Consider the following 19,414-nt stretch of genomic DNA (forward strand, 5'->3'; position numbering starts at 1 on the left):
ACAAAAGCGTTGTTTAAACACACGTCGTCGTTTAAGAAACCTTAACAAGAAATTCTCTTATCGCGACTGTCTATTTTCCGGTGTGACAGCAAAGCATCAGTGCGGGGACTCTGGATCCCTGTGCCCGGCCGGATCCCAACCCGGGAGAGCCGGAGAGCGAGCCCTTCAGAGAGAAAGGAGCAGGCAGGCTCACGCGCCCGCGCTATTTACGCGCACGGACGCGCAGGAGCCCGTTTCCCTCCGAGCCCCGCGGCCGCCCCCGCCCCCCATCGCGGCGGCCGCCCGGCCCGGGGAGCCGCGGGGGGCGGAGGTGGCGCCGGGGCCGGGCGCGGGGCGGGCGCGCCGGGAGAGGCGGCGGGTGCGGGAGGGCGGCGGGCGGCCCCGCGGCTCCGCCCGCCCCTCGCCGCCGGCAGCGGTCCCAGCGCCCGCCGGGGCGGCGCGGAGCCCGGCCGAGCCATGGGCTTCGACCCGTCGCGGTTCGCGGCGCCGGTGGCGGCGGAGCTGCGGTGCAAGCTGTGCGGGCGGGTGCTGGAGGAGCCGCTGAGCACCCCGTGCGGGCACGTCTTCTGCGCCGGCTGCCTGCTGCCCTGGGCGGCGCGGCGCCGCCGCTGCCCCCTGCGCTGCCGCTCGCTGGCGGCCGCCGAGCTGCGCCCCGTCCTGCCGCTCCGCAGCCTCGTCCAGAAGCTGGAGGTCAAGTGCGACTACAGCCCGCGGGGCTGCGGCCGCACCGTGCGGCTGCGGGAGCTGCCCGCGCACCTGGCCGCCTGTCGCTACGGCCCCGCCGAGCGGCGCTGCCCGGAGCCCCGCGGCGGGCGGCCCGACGGCAGCGGCGCGGCGGAGGAGAGGTCGCTGCTGGCGGAGCTGTCGGCGCTGCGGGGCGAGGGGCGGCGGACGGCGCGGCGCTGCCAGGCGAAGCTCGGGCGCCGCGGGAGCCGCCCGGCGGGCGCTCGGCCCGGCGAGGCGAAGGTGAGGGACGCGCTGCCCGGCTCCGCTCCCCGGGACCCGGACCGAGCCCGAGAGCCCCCGGCGGGGAGAGGGTGGGGAGCGGACGGGAGGGACGCGGTTTGGCTCCCGGGAGCCCCGAGCGGGTCCCGGTTCCTGCGGGCGCAGGGTCCGCCTCGAGCCTCCCGCCTGCGTCGGCGCCCTGAGCCCAGGTCTTGGCTGATGGGAGCAGCCGAAATGTTGTCTTAAAAAAAAAAAAATGGAGCGTAAAATCACTGGAAAGTTTTGAAACGGTGGTGAAAGGACGGCCAAGTCTCTCTCGTTCGGTAGAACGGAGCAGGAGTTGGCGCTGGCGGTAGCGGAGACCGGTGAGGCGCTTGTGTCGCTTCTTAGGTCCGATGACATCGCTCAGAGAGGGACTCGCTGCCTTTAGGTGAAATAACCCATCCGAGAGCACTGGTGAGGTGGTTTAACTCCCTGTGAAGGAGTAGTTTGGGGTTTTTTTTCAAGCTGTAGCTTCTGTCTGGAAGATCCCCGTGCGGGCTCTGCGCTGGTGGTTGCAGCCGTGGTGAGAAGTGTTTTAAGGCAAAGAGTTTTTCTTTTTAGCCGAATCTTCGTGTACCCTTGGGAAGCAAAATCCCAAGTGGAAGGGGTCTCAACAGCCAGAGTCGCTCTGGAAGCATCACAGTGTGCTGGGTGTCTGACTGCGGTACAGGAGATTGGAAAGGGGATGCCGTTCGCAGGACACCTGCCTGCCTAGAAACATGGTTCTTGACGGCACTGAGAAACTTTGTGTTTGGAGACTTGAACATTTAATCTTTTTAACTTATTTAAAATTTTCCTTTGATGACTTAAACCAAGAGGTTTGGGTTGCTGGCTTTGAGAGGTCTGCTGGTGCATCTCCTTCATCTCGTGGCAGATGCGGTAAGGCCATAAAAAGGCAGCAGTGACTTTTACGGAGTGTGGGGTGTGCGAGAAAAGCTGGGGCTGTAAAGGGAGGAGGGAGATTTGGATCTTCAGTGATGAGTTGGCAGGAGGTATTGGGTGTAAGCGTGGGGGCATCACTCCTCCTGGGCAGCCGCGGAGCATCTGCCGTTTCTGAGAGCTGCCAGTAGGTGTTGCTGTATGTACTGCCGCTCAGAAACCTCTTTTTTACAGATGAGACCGGAGTAATGCATAAAACAGCCATTTGGAAGAAAAACTCCCAGTAAAGTAAAAACGTACTTCTCTAGAATCCAATGCATTATGCGGCAATAAAACATTTCACTGTCACAGTTAATAAAATATGGGCTTCAGTGTTAAGTGTTATATTTTGAACGTTTAGAAAGTTATACCTTATTTAGGTGTCAAATTTATATTAATCAACCAGTTTTATAGAGACTGGCAAACACGAACACCTACCGGTGCTGGATGGCTACAATATTTTGGGAGGGAGTATGGCTCCTGAAAAGTAATTATTATTGTGTGCGAACACGGTAAAAGAAGATAACTTGTTCTGCTATAGCTCCAAATATTTTTTGCTCATATTTTTGTTAGAAAATTATTTACCTGTTCCACTAAAGGAGAAGGTTTCTTTCCTCATTTTTAACTTTTGACTCCAACGCTGTTTTTGAATGTTTGCTATATGTTTTAAACCTTGTTTAGAAAAACCTACTTTTTTTTTTTATAGAGGTGGCTTTGAATTTTTTCTTGTTGGGTGTGAAGTGAAAGGTGGAATGAAGAGTTGCTTTTCATTTTCTGTGTGTACTTTACCTGAAAGTTGCTATGAAATGTGTACTGATATGCATTTGGGGTCTGAAAATTATTATGTTGTATGTTTTAACCTCTATGTTTAATATCTGAAACATTGACACACATAGGGATATATATTTTGTGAGGCTTCTGGAGATCTAACTTTTTTCAGTGGTGATGAGTATTCCTCCCACCAAAAGCCTCCACTTTTTTCTGCTCAGCACTGAAGATAATGAGGTGTTACCTTTTACTTTTCAGTGACACGTACTTTTCCTGGTTGATTTTTTTTCCAATGCAAAATATTTTGTTATATTTTCACACTGATTTTTCTCTTAAACCTTATCTTATGTATTCTCCATCTAAAAATCTTTTGGACGTTAGTGTCTTCACTTAAGATCTTTTTGAGACTGTGGTCCTTATTAATATTTTACCTCTTTTTTTCTTAGGGAGGAGAACCCAAACCATTAACAATCATGCTACACCGAGAAAATGATACTTTGGGATTCAATATTATAGGAGGACGACCCAATCAGGTAATGAGACAAGTAACTGTAGGTTATTTTGACCATGCTTTCTGTTACTGTATACAGTGTTAGTAATCAGTTGCTTTTCATGACAGTACGTATGGAATCAACTCCACAGGTGGAAGACCTGTACATTATCAGGTGTCATTGGAGTCATTGCTTGGAAGACAATCTTGTAAGAATTCAATTATTCTTATTTTTCAGGAAAGGTGTTCCCATTGTTTTTGCTTTAAGACTTCAGGCTGATTGGCACTCGGTTCTCCTGTGAATAATACGTATTCATGCAAACTGTTCAATGGAAATCTCTGGGATTGCTTGTAAGAGCCATTGTTACAGGATTAAGCCTTTGGAATTTTTTGGAAATAACGTGCTTTTTTTTGTGTTTAAAGGCCAGATGAAAAATTCTGTAGCTCAGCTACTTTAAGCACATATCCTGCTCTCACACGGCTGCTCTCAATTTTTCTTTCTCTGTGAACCGAAGCAAGAGTTTCATCGATCTTACATCTTAAATTGAACTAATTTCATCAGTTTAGGGTTAGAAAGTTCATTGGAAACCATAGAATATGCATAAGGATCACCACCACCCTGAATATGCATAAGAATCTAAGAATCTGCTTTTTTTTTCCTTCATCCTTCCAAAAGCATTAATTGGGAATGTCATTACATATGAAGGGTAAAGAAACCTGTTAAACTGGAAAATTAATAGTTGATTAAAAAGGCTGGGTGATAATTATGCACTGATCAGTTTTTTGTTGAGCGAGAGAACTGTAACCTCCTACTATTATTGAGGAGGGGAATGGGACCCTGTGTATTCATTTATCAGTCTTCTGCTCCAAAGCTGTGCTTAGTGGTGCCAAAGAGTCTGTCTGCGTTTCAGAATTACTGTTCCTTGTGGGTAAATACAAAGATCAGCAATTATTAAATATTGACATTGCAAATCCAAAGCAAGAGTTTCTTATATTATCTAGTGGAAGGATGGGACAATGGGTGGCTATAAGGTAAAATATACACACTTTCATTATATCTGTAACAAAGTCCAGACCATCTTTAGTTAGGATTGCAGCATGACTTCTGTTATTTACAGCTGTAGGAAAACTGCACGGAAAAGGGAGCACAGTGCTCAGCTTTCTTGGGACGTCAGCTGAGTTGCTCTGAAGCACTTATGTGCTGACAGTGCATACTGGAAAAGTTTTTTAGATTACAAACTGTAAGGGTTTTTGAATGACTGGTCTGGAAGTTTAAGGGTTAAGTTATATATATATTTTTATATATATATGAAGGTTCATAGCAGTATTTGTGGGGAACTGATCAGAGAGAAGGAAATGGTCATGGTCTACCATTAACACATGATAGTTAGAAATGGAGAAGTTGGCAGAGCTGGTTCTCAGGGGGTTGAGTCTTTGATGTTTAATGTGTTTTGTTTTGTTCTCATTGTGACAAATGTGAGCACCATAGATGCTTGATTGGCAGTTCCCAGGCATTGGCGTAAGGTCCTGCTTAACATACCTGGAGCCGAAGGACATAACAGGATAAAAGGATTGGGTTGACTCAAATAATGAAAATAAAAAGCTTTGCTCACAAACTGAAACATGAAGAGGAATTGTTTGGTAACAAGACAGAAAGAGTTCATGAAGGTCATCTGGATGTTCAGGTTGTTCGGAGGAAAAATGCCTTTGGGTGAAGTATTGGCTCTTGCAGCAGAAAAGCAGAACAGTGGTGTCATTATATTAGTCACCTACATGGGAATGTGTTTCTTCACCACACATTATTGGTGTTTTATAAGTACAATACAGCTTTTTTTCCATTGGAAGGCAGATGCCTCTTGGTGACTTGGGGAACGTACATACTTTCCATTTGCTGTGTTTCGTTAAAGTCCACAATAGGCTTCCCCAGCATTCCCCTTCTACCTGGAAAGAGGAGGAGAAGGGAAGGAGCAACTCCCCACAAACTTGTCTTTTATTATGTCGGAAATGACTCATTTCACATAAGTGTGTGTTTCTCAGAGGTGATTCATTAATCTAATGGAGCAGGGCTGCTTTGATCCCCACTTTTGTCCTGGGCCTCAGCTCTGGCTGGCTGGGAGGACTGGTACCCCCCAGCCGCAAAAGGACACCGGGGGACTGCAAGCATGGCTCGGGGCTCCTGCAGTCACCACAAACTCAGATAAAGGTTGGGTAAACCAGTCATCTCCATAGCTCCACTACAGCCTCTGCCACGCAACCTTTGTGCTGTGTGACAAGGTGCCAGAGCCCGCTGTGCCGAGTGCTGCGTTGTCATGTCAGGGCTAGCGGATACCAGCATGTGCTGCCGATGGTGACAAGCCAGACCGAAATATCATTTTCTTACCAGGTCATATGTTACTCTTAGAACACAATATAGTTTTATGTGGGTGAAGGTACTGTAGCCCAGCCTTTTATTTTTTTTTAAGGAAGAAACAAAACTGTGTCCCACCTGCATTTTCATTAATATCTACTAAGCTTCTTGTGTCAGTTTATTTCCTCCCTGCCTGCATGGGAACTCAGTGGAGGTCTGTTCACTCATAAATTCAAAATATTGCTGAAACTGTTAAGTTTCCCTTTTGTTTCTTACCTTCCACCTATGAGTCTGCGTGGCAAAGGAAAATGGTAAGGAGTTTATGAAATCATAGTCACACTAGCATTGTGTTGAACAAGTATTTGTTAACTTCAAACCTACTTGGACTGAGTATCCACAGGCCAGTTGCTAGATACTGTAAGGTGTTTTTTACAATGACTTCATTTTTTATTATGGGTTTATAATTTTCTTAATAGAAAATATTATAAAACATTATCCCATGACTGTATAGGACATAGAAACCTGTACACATATTAATCATATTGTTGGTAAGGGATTCAGGAGTCACAAAAGAAAAATAAACATTATATAAACTGCTATCCAAAGCATAAATCATCTGGGAAAAAATTCCTTCATTTATTGGCATTGAAGTTGTTATTTATATGAATACTTAAAAATATTTTAAGTAGGAAGTGTCTGCTTGGCATTATTCCCTTATTAATAATGATTTTACACTTTACTTTTAAAAAAACTATTTTAAACTATCATGCAATGAAATGAAGTAATTTTAACATGTGCAACACCAGGTGTATTGTTGCAGCTGCAGTCGATAACTGCTCTAAATTTGACCTTCATGTGGGTTGCACTGAGCAACATGTAGAGATCAACTGGAAGTGTCCACAGCTGATCTGTATGGATTTCACAGTTGAGCAAGTTCTCAATCTCCCATGTGAATAGGATTTATGAGGTTAACCAATTCCAGCCAAATCCGATCACTGTTACACGCCAGCTAACTAGTGTCACTTTGTTCCTTGGAGCTGTATTTTCAAATGCACAAAAATGTTTGCAAGCAGCGGTACTTGCGAGAGCCCTTTCCCTCCTGAGAGAAGCACTTGTACGTCCATTTGTATGAGTATCTTCCTCTGTACTTTTATCTACTAGTCACTTTCTGCTGTGAAGTTTGTGTCTGATTACCATTGCACCCTGTGTCTCGTTTATGCTAAAATAACCAGAAGTAAGTGGATAATCTTATAAAAAATGCTGGAATAGTTCATTAATTCTGTCCTTTAGATTAATGACTAGTTTGTGTTAAGCCTGTTTAAAATAGAAAATCCTGAGGAGCTTAATTCTTAGCTAGAAAAGTGAGCTGCTTATTTCAGGTGGATTTGCATTTTTCATTGCTGCTGATTTTGCTGCCATCTCATTTCTTGTACTAACGTGGGGCTTTTTGCAATTTCCCTGTCACCTGGTACAGAACAATCAGGAGGAATCTGCTGAGGGAATTTATGTGTCAAAGATTTTGGAAAATGGACCTGCAGACAAAGCAGAAGGCCTGCAAATTCATGACAAGATTATTGAGGTAAGAAAAAAAAAGCACACCAGTGGATTAGAATGTTATATTATCAGATTAATCAAGGATTTGATGGTTTTTACATTAAGTATGTTGTAATTTTCCTCTTCTGCAATGTCTAAACATGATTCTTGTACCCTGAACTGCTCGAACATTTCTCGTATATGGAGACACATGATGGATTTTTCCAACAACTAAAAATGTATTGGTTTTGGGATTAACCTCATTTAAGAGAGGCAAAGGTAGAAGGCACTGAAATAGCAAACAAGAGAGGCATTTTGTATTTCTTTTCATTAACTTGAGAAGGAAGGCAGATGACACTATGGAAATTCACAGATTTGGTGAAATTGATTTTGCCCTGTCTAGGGGATGTTACTGTTGTGACCTGGGGGTACTGGAGGGAAGCTCTGCGGGTAAGCTGTGAAATTCCATAGGCAATTAGAGAAAGTACTTTCAGCTATATGATCATATGCACAGATCATCTGTTGTTCTCACCAGGACCAATATAGCTCTCTTCCAGTCATGTAGTATGCTAGCATGGATATTTTAAAGTTTATTCCTCTGTTTGCAGTTTTTTCCCACAGAATAATTACAATTTAAAAAAAAATCAATAATTTAGTCTGAAGAATAGGTTACTGCCTAGCCTGCACATGTAACTGTAATTAGCTCTCTAAGAAGTCTCAAAGGAACAGTTTCAAACAGTCACTGAAATAGACTCCTTAGGGTGCTGTCAAAACGGCATTTCACATCACAGCTCTAATACAACTCTCTGAATGACAGCACGTACCAGCAGCTACTGGGTTTGTTTAGGATACATCACGCCAGCCTTGGGTTTAGGGGAGGCTTAGAAGCATGATGTGAGCTTGCCAATTGGATGGGATTTTGAACAAAGACACAAAACAAGTGGATTGGAAGACAAATACAGAGTGCTGCTGCTGCTGCTGGCTTTTTGCATCACTGTTAAGAACTGGAAACATAAGCTAAGAGTGTTTGAATGCTAGCATTGCTCTTAATGTTGGGAGGCTAGAGCTGTGTGTGAAACTAAATTAATATATTTTCTTGGAAAAAATAAAGCTACTGCTGTTAGCTGGCAGATACATGCATCTCTAGTAGAAATTAAGTTGGCTGAGAAGAACTAAACTTGCAGCATAACTCTTATCTCCCCAAGATATACAAAACCAGCAGCCCTATGCTGAAAAAAATCTGTTTTCTTCTGACATTACCGTTTCACTTACCATGTTGTGTTTTCTACAGATTGACCAGCTATATGGTTTTATGCATTTGCACAACACTTCCTGACTTGTTTTACTGTTCTTCTATAGTGCCTTGACTTTTAAGACAAAATGGAGTGGTTTTGGAGGAAAGAAGTATAAGGTCACAAACCAGCACTTACTAAACATGAGATTATTTCTCAAAATGCCATCTTAATTGATTTTTATTTGTTGAAAAATTCTGGCTGCATAAAAACATATAGATATCTAAATTGCTACTGAGAATATACACATTTAAATTCTACAGGAAACAATAGATCCAATCTAGCATAAGCATTTATTCAGCTTTGAATGATGCGTACTAATATACACCATATTAATATACAACAGCTTTGTATGTAATTTTTGTATTCAGGAAGGCATTTAAAAATATTCAGGGTTAGGCCAAATATTGTACTAAATTTTTCTGTGTTTCAAAATCTGTGAGACTAAAATAAAAAGAGGAGGAAAAGTGGTAACATTAGGAATTTCTAAATGAAATGCAAGTAACTAATTATTCCTTCATGCTAGATATAGGAAGCAGCTGGAGTCAAAAGGTTGAATTTTTGCTTGCCCGTTGTTAGCTATCAATATTATGTCGCACCAGGATGCCCTGCCAGCACTGCTGTGGTTTGTTGTGAAAGATCAGTATGAAAGCTTCTGCTGTGAGGAAATAAGTCGAATGCTGTAACTTTTAAAAAAATGTTGGCAAATGCACAAAATATCAGCTTTGATGAGAAGTTGATAGGAAGTGGGACTTACTGTTATCGTTTGGCTTCGCTCACTTGGTGATGGGATCTAATTGGTGATATTTTATAAGATTTCTCTCTCAATAATCAAGAGCAGAAGGAACCAGTGGTGTTCGAAGAGCCTTTAATAGCTTCATTTGGCTGTTTGGCTGTGTGATGCCCAGAGTGTCTCTAGCAATGCGTACCTAATGGGATAATAGACAGAACTATCTCATTAAATCAGGAGAAAATCTGTTCTCAAGACGTGTTGCTAAATAGAGGAGGTAATTTGTTTCAGTGCTTCATCAGATGTTTAACAAATGTTAACTGCATGTGGCCAACTACAGTGTGTTGTGCACATTTCAGATGACCATCCCATGGGTAACCTAGTGCAGAAAATGGATTTCACAGTTCCATGGCATTGGCAGCTACAGTTGTGAGCCAAGCCTAGCAGACATAAGTAGTGCTGTTTTTACTTTATATATGTCATTATCTATGGCAGTAACTTTGCCAAATAATTGTTAAGGTATTTGAAAAAATGCTGAGGGGAGAAATCAGATTTCTTTCTTAAGGTATTTATTCCAGGTGTAAAAACGCCACACAAATTACTTGAGTTCCTGTTGGGTTTTGAGATGAGTGTGCCCAGAACATGGGCAATAGAGCCTCTTTGACTCTTTCATCTGAAAAATACCGGTGTTTATGTGGGCTTTACTCTCAGGTGAGTGTATTTTTTGCCTGAGGACCTGAAAAGTGGAACAGATGTTTATGGGCTGTCAAGGTGGTGGTAGGTGAGGATGACAGGGAGAATGAAGGGTGACAGCCTCAGGTACCCTGTGCTAAGGGGCTGCAGCTCTTCACAGGGTAGTGTCACAGGACCCTCATTGATGATTTTCACTGTTCTGCTGAGGAACAGATTTCAGGCAAAGCCTTACCCTCTTTATTCAAGGTTAACTCCTCTGTGCGAAGACAGTTGTTTGTTTATGCAGTGCAAGTTGACCTGGGACAGTGATGTGCACAAGCAGCACTTCGGCGATGTGTGCTTTATGGAGCCTTATTGCAAGCCAGAATGATTATTTGTTCATCAAGGAGAAACTCTTCCTCATGAATTACTTCTGTGTAGCAGGTTCCTCCAGATATCACAGTCTCCTGCTGCTTTCAGAAGTTTTTATCAAAAAATCTAGCTCCCTTAATTAACAGTGCAGCATGTGTTCCAGAGCTAGCTCTGATGACATGCCATGAAAAGCGTCTCATAAAGCTAGATGGAGCATTGATATCTGTGGCTTCCAACATGAATGCCTTCGATATGGCAGTATATAAACCACCAGACCTCTAACTTTTGGATCTCTGTCCTCCTTTCCACCCTGCCTGTGAATCCCAAGAGGAAGGCAGGAGCAGCAAGTCATGCATATGTCTGTCTTATTAGTTTGTGCTGGTTCAAAGAATTCTGGTAGCTGCTGCTAGGAAAATACAAAGTCCGTTCAGAAAGGATCACAGTTACACAGCTATACATCATTTCTTCTCCCCCTCAGTTCATGCAAATCTCTCTTTCTGTGGAAGTTTACTGCTCGTCTTTGCTAATGCAAATAACCTCCTCAAGGCAGTATAGAACAGCTATGATCCTTGGCAATGTTGCTGATACACAGATGTGTTTTACCTGCTGCTTTTTCTTTTTATACATATTTATAGTTCTGAGCAGTAACACTGGAGGTATCTCTTTCTGTATGGAGGAAAATTTTACTCTCTCAGTTTGCAGTCAATTCAGCCTCACATAAGAATGGTACCACATTGGCCAGGCACAAGTTAATGAGTTAACCATTCAGAACTAGTTCTTTATACTTGTTTTGGTGTTTTTTTTCTTTGTATAATATTACATTTTATGGGTATTGGCACATCATTTCCTCTAGTTTTGACCCCAACTTTAGAAAAAAACAGTGACTGATTTTCTCAAGTGCTCTGTCATTCTCTAGGTCAGTGTCTTGCAAATTACCATCATATTACTAAAGTATTTGATCTTTTCACTTCTGTGTTGAACATAAAATACGTGACCAGGACAGAATTTGCAATCCAGGTGGAATTCCTTATTTTTGTATGAGCAGTATTTCATCAGTTTTAGAAAAAAGAGCAACTATTAATTCACTTTGCATACGAAACAAAGCACTATAGTCATGGCTTAACCTTCTGTAGTAGGTTTGTCAAATAACAAAACAGCAGTGAAAAACATTGTGTACAAGTAAAAGGGGCTTAGGCTGTACACCAAAATATTCATATGAGGAGCTGTAAGTACCTCATCATCTGGAAGGCTCGAGTATTTATTTGTCCCTTGCACTGCAAGGCAAAGGCTTCTGTTCTTTTACTCTCAAGTGAAATGAGAATATTGGTCCTTTTGCATTTTAGTCAGTTGATTCTCATTTATTTGATGGACGAGAAGCAGGCATGATGGAGAACAGGGAAAAGGGAAACATTTTTATTCTAAGATGATTAAGTCTTTTTGAAAAATAAGATGGATGCGTATGTATCATGACAGTATATTTTGTTTATGCAGCCTGAGCTCCATAAGTGTATAATAAAGAAGGCTTCATCCCTTATTCCATGTTTCCCTTTGTTCTTTTCGCTTTTTTGGAGAGTACATACATAATGACTTTCAAGCGCATGTCAGCAAAGCCAGCTTCAATAAAGATGAAGTCTTGAGGCTTATCCTGGCAGAAGTAACTTAGATCTGCAAAGCGCCTACACAGAAACTTTTTTAACTATTGCCAGACTGCTGACTGTGCTGTGTGTCAGCCTTGTGATGCTTTATCTTCTGCATGTTTCTGTCATTACACTCACTGTATTGCTTAGGAAAAATCTTTGATACTAGTCAAGTCTTTTTGGCTAAGAATCTCCACTGTCAGATTTCATCTGTAGAAACAGTGAGCTTAAAAACTGTCCTGCTGGGATCAGAGCTGGTAGGTTTGTGATGGCTTTGAACCAAAGCTGCACGTGATGTCTCGCCAGTAAGTTCTGTGTGGTAGCTGAGGAAACTTTTAAATGGCTAATTTTAGTGATATGCATTTCAGTGTATCTAAATATACCCAAAGTAGTCTTAGGTATATTAAGTTCTCTTAAATCCTTAACAAATTCTTAATATTATGTTGTAGGTACCTGCATTCATTAGATAACTCCTAATTAGTCTGAAAGATCTGTGATGTAAGAAATTAGTTATACCAGAGGCTTAGAAATGCCTGTAGCCTCTTTTCACCTCTCTCTCACCTGTTGAGATACAGGTTTTTTTAAATTTGTGTTCTTTCAGCTGTATGAAGAAACTTTTTAGAAGTCAAGTGTGAACCAGCCTGTAAATAATTTAATTTGAATAGGAGCTACTGCCCCCACTGACTTGTTTACTTAATGAAGTCTTAGAGTACTTCTGTAAGAAGTGAGAGATCTGGGTTAAATCTCTGTCCTGCCTGCAAAGGACTGAGCTTACCTATCCAGGTAATTGCCCTCGTTACTAGGACAGACGCTATCCTATGTGAGTCCAGCTTCCACTCATCTTCTTGATGAGCTAGGTACCAGCAGGCCTTTCAGAGTCAGGCTTATCTAGTGCTAATCTGCTGTGAAATAGATGCTGGTTCCAGGGAGATGAATCAAGGGTACTGTTCCTGCTTCTTTCTAGGTAAGTGCTTGTGCCAATGCTTGCTTACCTCTTTCTTGCACAGTATTGTGTCTTATGTGACGTTTTCTTGAACAATACTCGTATTTATCACTTTATAGCGTCTTTGCTTTGAGAGGGGAGGTAGCACAAACTGCTAACCAGGATATTCTGTAGCTATCGTACTTTCCTAGATATTAAAAATGAGATTCCCTCACTAAGTGCTTGTACCTGGGTTTTTTCTCTTTCTGGCCTTTATTCTAGCTGCTATGTTATGTAACAGGTTTTTTACTGCTACTTATACCCGCTCTCAGAAGGCTATGCAGGCTGGATCTCATGTAGGTGTAGGAGGTTAGAGTTCAATATATTGTCTGTGGTAGAAGTTGATATCTCACTGTGGGCATCTTGGAATGCCTGAATTTTGTATTTCATTCCCTAAGTTACCAAATATCTGTAGTGTGAATTTGACTGGACTCAGCTTCAGGTGCCTGTGTTCCTCTCTATTCACTGAATTAAAGTGCAAAAGTTGTGTTAAGGAAACCAGGTTATGTTTCTTATGAAAGCATTTAACATTCCAGCATCATATTGTCTATGTTTTAAAATGAAAAAGAGACTTTTTTTTTACATGTGATCTAAAAATTCTGTATGTTTGTGGAGAAAAATATTAAAGACCGGACAACTGAAATATTTACATTTCTGTATGTAGTATTTTCCTGCAAATCTTAATTATATTTCATAAAATATGTTTTATATTAAAGAAAAGGGAAAAATCAAACAGAACAATATTTAAGAAGTTAAAAACTTAGTGTTAATAGGGTAATAGTGAATACTGACTTGAAGTTTTATATCAGAAATATGGTATCTTATTCCATAGTTAACCAAATAATCTTATGTTCATAATCAGGCAAAATATTACTTTAATCATAGAATCATAGAATAGTTTGGGTTGGAAGGGACTTTAAAGATCATCTAGTTCCAACCCCCAATGCTTGTGTAAAGCAGCCTCTTGAAAAAATCAAAAATGCCTTGGCCTTTAAGAGGTGATTATCCCCCCCCTTTGAGATATAAATTGAGAAGTTTCTGTCTGCTGAGAACCTGCTGTGGACTCAGGTCTAGAGAACCATGTGCCTGTAGGAGAGTTTCCCAGCTGTGTTCATTTGGGGTTGTATTCACAGAGAAGGCAGGCATGTGTGCAAGTATAATGCTGTGTTGTTTTTGTGGAAATAGTGTGCTCACAGTGCTTTTATCTAAAGAAAATGGAAATACCAAACATGTGCTTGGAATATGACCACCAGATGAACTCTCCAACTAGTTTATTTGCAGAATTGGTATGTTACAAAGGTAAGGCAGTATCATCCTTCCCAGTAAGTCTCTTCAGCTTGCAAGTCATAGGTCTTCTGAGATGCAGGTAGTTGGTGTACCGCATCACTGTATGGGCTTGGATGCTTCTCCGCAAGGGGCTCCCAGTAAGTAAAGCAAAGGAGATACTAGGGTGACTGGAACAGGGCATAGGGTAGATGTGGCAGAAGGAACAGTGTGGAGGTATCTCTGAAATGTGACCCAGTGTGAGAGGAATCAAGAAAGCAAGCTAAGTGGAAGTAGCAAAATTTGTCTTTTGCAATGGATTTTTATGCTACTCCTACCATGTTGAGTCTTTGTCTAGGTGGCCTTTGTAGGCATGAGAGAAGAATCTTTGGGACCTTGCTTGCACATGAGTGTGTGTAACCCCTTCTTTCCAATGAGATACTCCTCTCCTTGTTCTGATTCTGTGGCTCTCTGCAGCTACTGGATTGCTGTAGCGGCAAAAGGGGAAGAGTGCAGGACAGTGTGCAAGGATGAAAAATCCCCAGGGGAAATACAGCTTTAAAATTAGAGTGCAAAACACTAACCATGTGTTTCCACAAGAATGTTTTCCAGTGCTTGCCCACAAATAGGCCATGTGGAAGAAATGGAAGGGATATAGGAATAAGGGTAACTGAATCGTGGAATAGGATCATCTATGTGCACTGCCATGAACTCTGATAAGGAAATAATGTGGAACAGAACTGCAGCAGAACTATAACTATAGCGTGTCTACAAGTGAGGCAGTAGCCAAATCAGCGAGTCAGTGGTGCTGTTGGGTAGGAGGAATTCTGGTTAACCTGTGGAAGAGCTGACTAACAAAAGAACCTGCAAGATCCCATAAATGGTGCTGCTACCATGCATCTTAGATCCCTAGGCACCATATGAAGGCCTGATCGCACCCGTCTCCTTAATAAAGGAAGGATAGTCTCACCCCTGAGGCATAACATGTCAGAAACTTGGCAAGTTGAAACTCAGCACCTTCCTAGATGCCCTGTTTGAGCTTGTCTTTGCTGCTTGTCATCTTTCTTTTCTTTCCCATAATTTTTTTTCTTAAGCTTTAGAGTAAGAAATAAAGTAAACCTTTCAAAACAATGGAAATATAATACACTTCCACCTCATTGAGCCCCAAGAGCAATACAGTTTTATATGCAGCTGAGGTAGTCTGAGGGAAATTTTTGTTTGTATGAGGGTTTAGAGGTGTTCATAAGGACTTCTCAGGACTGCATTAAACAACTTGACTAACATCTGTCAAATGCTGGCGGTTTCATTCCCTTCACAGGAAGAAAAAGAGAGTGTTTTGTTTAGGAATTTTTCAAATAACTACATACACGGATATTTACATGTTGATGTCTGTTTATGTTAGGGAAGAAAAGGACATAGAAAGGTATCTTTATATTTGTTGCTGAAGGTGACAAAGTTTTGCTCTTTGGTCTTTGCTCTGGGCGTTATCTTGGGTCAGCCCTGAACGCAGTTCTATGTCTTATATTGACAAGCCAAATCTCCGTAACAGTTGAGCTGTATGTGTGATTGTGTATCATGGCCTTGATCTTGGACCAAGTCTGTGTTACCAATGTGGTGGACTTGATGGTTGGTATGGAGCTGAAGTATCCTAACCTGGTAAACTGTGGTTTGAGAACGGGAAATGTATTTTCTGATGACTTTACTTAACTGTGTCAGCTATGTAGTAAAGAGAAAAAGAAGAGAAAAAGAGAAAAAGCTTCACATGGATTAGGGGGAGTTCACCCTTTCAGGCTCGTGTGATGAAAACTAGTGGGAATAATTGGTGGTAAGCTTAGCTGTGGAAAGCTCTGGTAATGTCTGAGACCATGCTGAGTTTGTTGCTTAGAATTGAAGGATGTGTGAGGAAGCTCTACCTGCTACAGCACATACTGCTGGCATCCCAACAGATCTGGGCATTTTCAGAAAGTGAAAAGTGACTTCTTCAGCCTTTCATGATGGTTTTTCTTTATTGTGGTTGAGACAACTTCACAGTTCGAGGAGATGACAGCTTATATATGCTGTGTGAATGCAGTGTTCTATCTTCTTAAGTCACTGAATAGATTTGTTGCAATCCAAGGATATATATACTCCAAGAGCTTTGATCTCTTCTGTCCTGTTTCTTAAACAGCTAATTATATTTTTAAGGAGCAGCTAATCACTGTTCTCTATAATTGGAGGCTGAGTGAAAAAAGCCATTCATGTCTGCCAGTGCATAAATGCACAAAATGTAGTCATTATTCATAGCTTCACTTAAAAAATTAATAACCTGATTTTTAAGGAGTTATGAAATGCATTAGTGTCTTGGACAGGAGGATGTTCATCCCTAGAACTTGGGAATAGGAATGGTCATAAGCATGTACAGCATTGTGCTTTTCAAAGGCGTTGAAAATTGAAGTGATAATGTAAAAAAAAGTTGTTGTTTGAAAACTTCTCTCCAAGATGCAAAATTCTGCAGTACTTGAAACCATACTGCAATCAAAAAACTAATTTTCGAATTGGCAATAGCAATTGTGGTCTCTTCTAAACAACCTTAAAGACTGTGCTAAGTAAAATCAAGTATAGTAAGCTAAGTACATTTTTTACTAATACACAGCCATTTTAGTAAAATGTTATGTCTTGTTTGGAATTATAAACCTAAAGTAATTTTACAACTTTTGTAAACTTTTGATGGAATCACTGCTGCTGCAGGAAAGAAGTACAGAATGTCTCAACACTGTTTCTTCATTCAAATAATTTAGTAAGGCATTTTCTTTATGAAATGTTGTGGACAAAGTAAGTCATGGCTGCTATATTTATTTACATAGTAAGTTTATGTATGTTATTTGCAGGACATGATTTACATAATATTTATTGGAGCAATATGTCTTTTGAAGTAGCAAGACTAGAAATAGACCAGGAGGAAGGGGAAATGATGGAAAAAAATACTCATAGTTGTTGACCTTGTGCTGTTTTCTGCTTGTTTTCTTCAGTATGGAAACATCAGTGTGTTCCACACATGCATCAAATACTTTAACTTCTTTAACATTAGTTAAATTATGAATCTCTGTGTCTAGAAGTGATCAGCTAATGTAGGAGAAGGTCCAAAACAGGTTGGTATAGAACACGAGGGATTTTTCCCTTTATTGGTCTTTTCCTGACTGTCTGGAACATCCAACATTTGAGGAACCCAGTGGCTCAGACCTTGCCCATCTGTTTCTAAGGACAGTCCTTCAATCTTGCATGTATTTCTTTAAGCATGCTGATCAAGTGGGTTAATATATGAAGTCCTTCCAGCACCTTGCAGGAAGGAGGCGTGCAATTTTAAATGGAAGAGATTTGCTGTCTTGCATGAGTTAAAACATTGGATCCCAACACTTCTTTGTAATGGTCTCCATTTGGGCTGGTCTTTGGCACATGGTGGCTATGGAGACATGTGGTCTTCGTGCTGTCAGCAGGACTTTTCAGCACGTAGTCTTTCCTGAATAGTAGCCACTACTGCGTGTTCAAGGAGCTTTCCAGCCACTGTGCCCTTCCTGAACAGATTAATTGCCTTTTGAGCGGTACCACATCCAGAAGTCTGGAGCCAAAGGCTGAATCCTTCACTTTCCCTGCAGTGCCCAGTCCACTTCAGGCAGGCACCTTGTACAAGTGCCAGATGTGTAGTAGCATTTTCTGACTTACACTTCATGTCCCTTAAATCTTCTTTTCATAATGTCTCCATGAAATCTCCAGATGCTCAGCACAACTATTTTTTCAGCATGCTTTACACATGTAGCTGAATGGAAAACTGACTCTTTTCAGAAGTTTCTTAGCAGAAATTTACTTTTTAGTGACTAAAAGAATGAAGTTACAGTCATAACGCACTTGATAGCATAACTTTTAATTTTCTTATTTTTTTTTGAGTAGTGAGCAGGAACCTTTCCTTATGAGAATAAGTATTATGTTTTCTAAAAATACTGGGATTATTACTTGTTTTCAAATACTCAAAATTCTTCATTTTTAAAATAAAAATAAGTATCTAATATTTTAATATTTTCTCTATTTTTAATTTTTATTTAAAAAATAAGTAGGAAGAACATGAGGGACTAGGAGGAACATTTCTGGTTTTCACTATAAAAAGAACCTAGAAGAAACAAAAATGGTTTATATAACTTTTTAAAGAACTCATTATTGCTAGAATTCCTCATTAAACAAATGTAGACCATTATTTTTGGCCTTCTTTTCCGAGTCATTTAGATACTGTAACTTTGTACTACGAGTGTGGGGGTTTTGTATTCTTTCCCGCCTCCCTGTTATGAGGTAATGGAAATCTAAAGAATCCCTATTCACCACTTAATCTAGAGGTTTTATCTTTTAATTAACAGAAACCGTGGACAATATTATAAAGATTAAAGAACACATTGACATTTCAGAAAACAATTCACAGAATGAACTATTTGGAAGGCCCTGTTAATGTCTTAACTTAGCAGTGCAAGTTTAAGAACATAGTTTTAATCTGATTGCTTAAACTCATGTCGTATGTTGGTCAGAGTCCTGTACTTCATTGCTTCCATTCTCCTCATGTCAGCAACTTTGGTGATTTCCAGGAGAAAATTAAGAACTTTTTGAGTACATTAGTGACTATTTTCTATGTATATTGCTTTACATTTCTCTTCTTTTTGTTACACTTGATATGATTTTTAAGTTCTGTAGTTCAAGGAGCTACCTCCATGTATACTTTGAAGCACATATCATCTAGGGAACAACTTTTACTAGCCATTAAAATTATTAGTTTGAAAGCCAGCATGTTACTTGTTAGCGTGGCTAGTATAACTGCTTCAATTTTAGTTCTCAGATCTGCTTGGCCATAGTTATCAGTTTTCTCTTTAATTTAAAAATTAGGGGGGAAAAATGGTTGGGCTCAGTTCAGATGACCTAGAGTCCTTGGGCCACTTTTTCCTGCTAAATGGCCTTGCAGTGGAACTGTGGTACTTCCCAATGAGGTTGTTGGAATGGCAGCTTTCATGTTTTCTTGTAGTAAAGATTTAAAATTAATTTTACAGTAAAAGAAAGAGGGAAAAATACAAATTGACAATGTTAGAGAGTATTTTCAATGAGATAAATGTTGATGAAATGTAGACCATTTAGTTAGAAATTCCTGTACATTGTAATATAAATCTTCTATCAGAAGAAAAAAAGTGAGTTCAATCCCTTGCTTTCTAGGCACTTTTATTTTTTGACATCTAAATGTTAAATGTCTGTGCTTTAGCTAACTATCCTCGTCTCTTAATCCATGGAGACAGAGGTACAGGCAAAGGGCAATTTGAGATATTTAATCTGCTATGTGCAAGATGCCCTTCCATCTGAACTTTCCTGTCCATTTTCATTTGTATACTTCAAAACCAAAAAAACATTCCCTCCTGCTT

The 19,414-nt window shown here is 40.9% G+C and overlaps 1 protein-coding gene across 2 annotated transcripts in view; it reads left to right on the top strand.

Annotated features, from left to right (window-relative positions):
* Positions 1-406: 406 nt before the first annotated feature.
* The window catches only part of PDZRN4 (PDZ domain containing ring finger 4), a 242,687-nt gene continuing 223,679 nt past the window's right edge, over positions 407-19,414 (top strand). Inside the window, exons 1-3 of one of the 2 annotated variants that reach the window (XM_069851791.1) lie at positions 407-960; positions 3,120-3,206; positions 6,985-7,089. In XM_069851791.1, the coding sequence (XP_069707892.1) occupies positions 457-960; positions 3,120-3,206; positions 6,985-7,089 (696 nt within the window). In that variant the 5' untranslated portion in view covers positions 407-456. Of the gene's footprint in view, positions 961-3,119; positions 3,207-6,984; positions 7,090-19,414 lie in introns of those variants that run through there. The other variant, XM_069851773.1, reaches the window with a different exon arrangement.

Source organism: Phaenicophaeus curvirostris, chromosome 1 (genome assembly GCF_032191515.1).
Source record: "Phaenicophaeus curvirostris isolate KB17595 chromosome 1, BPBGC_Pcur_1.0, whole genome shotgun sequence".
Taxonomy (NCBI): domain Eukaryota; kingdom Metazoa; phylum Chordata; class Aves; order Cuculiformes; family Cuculidae; genus Phaenicophaeus; species Phaenicophaeus curvirostris.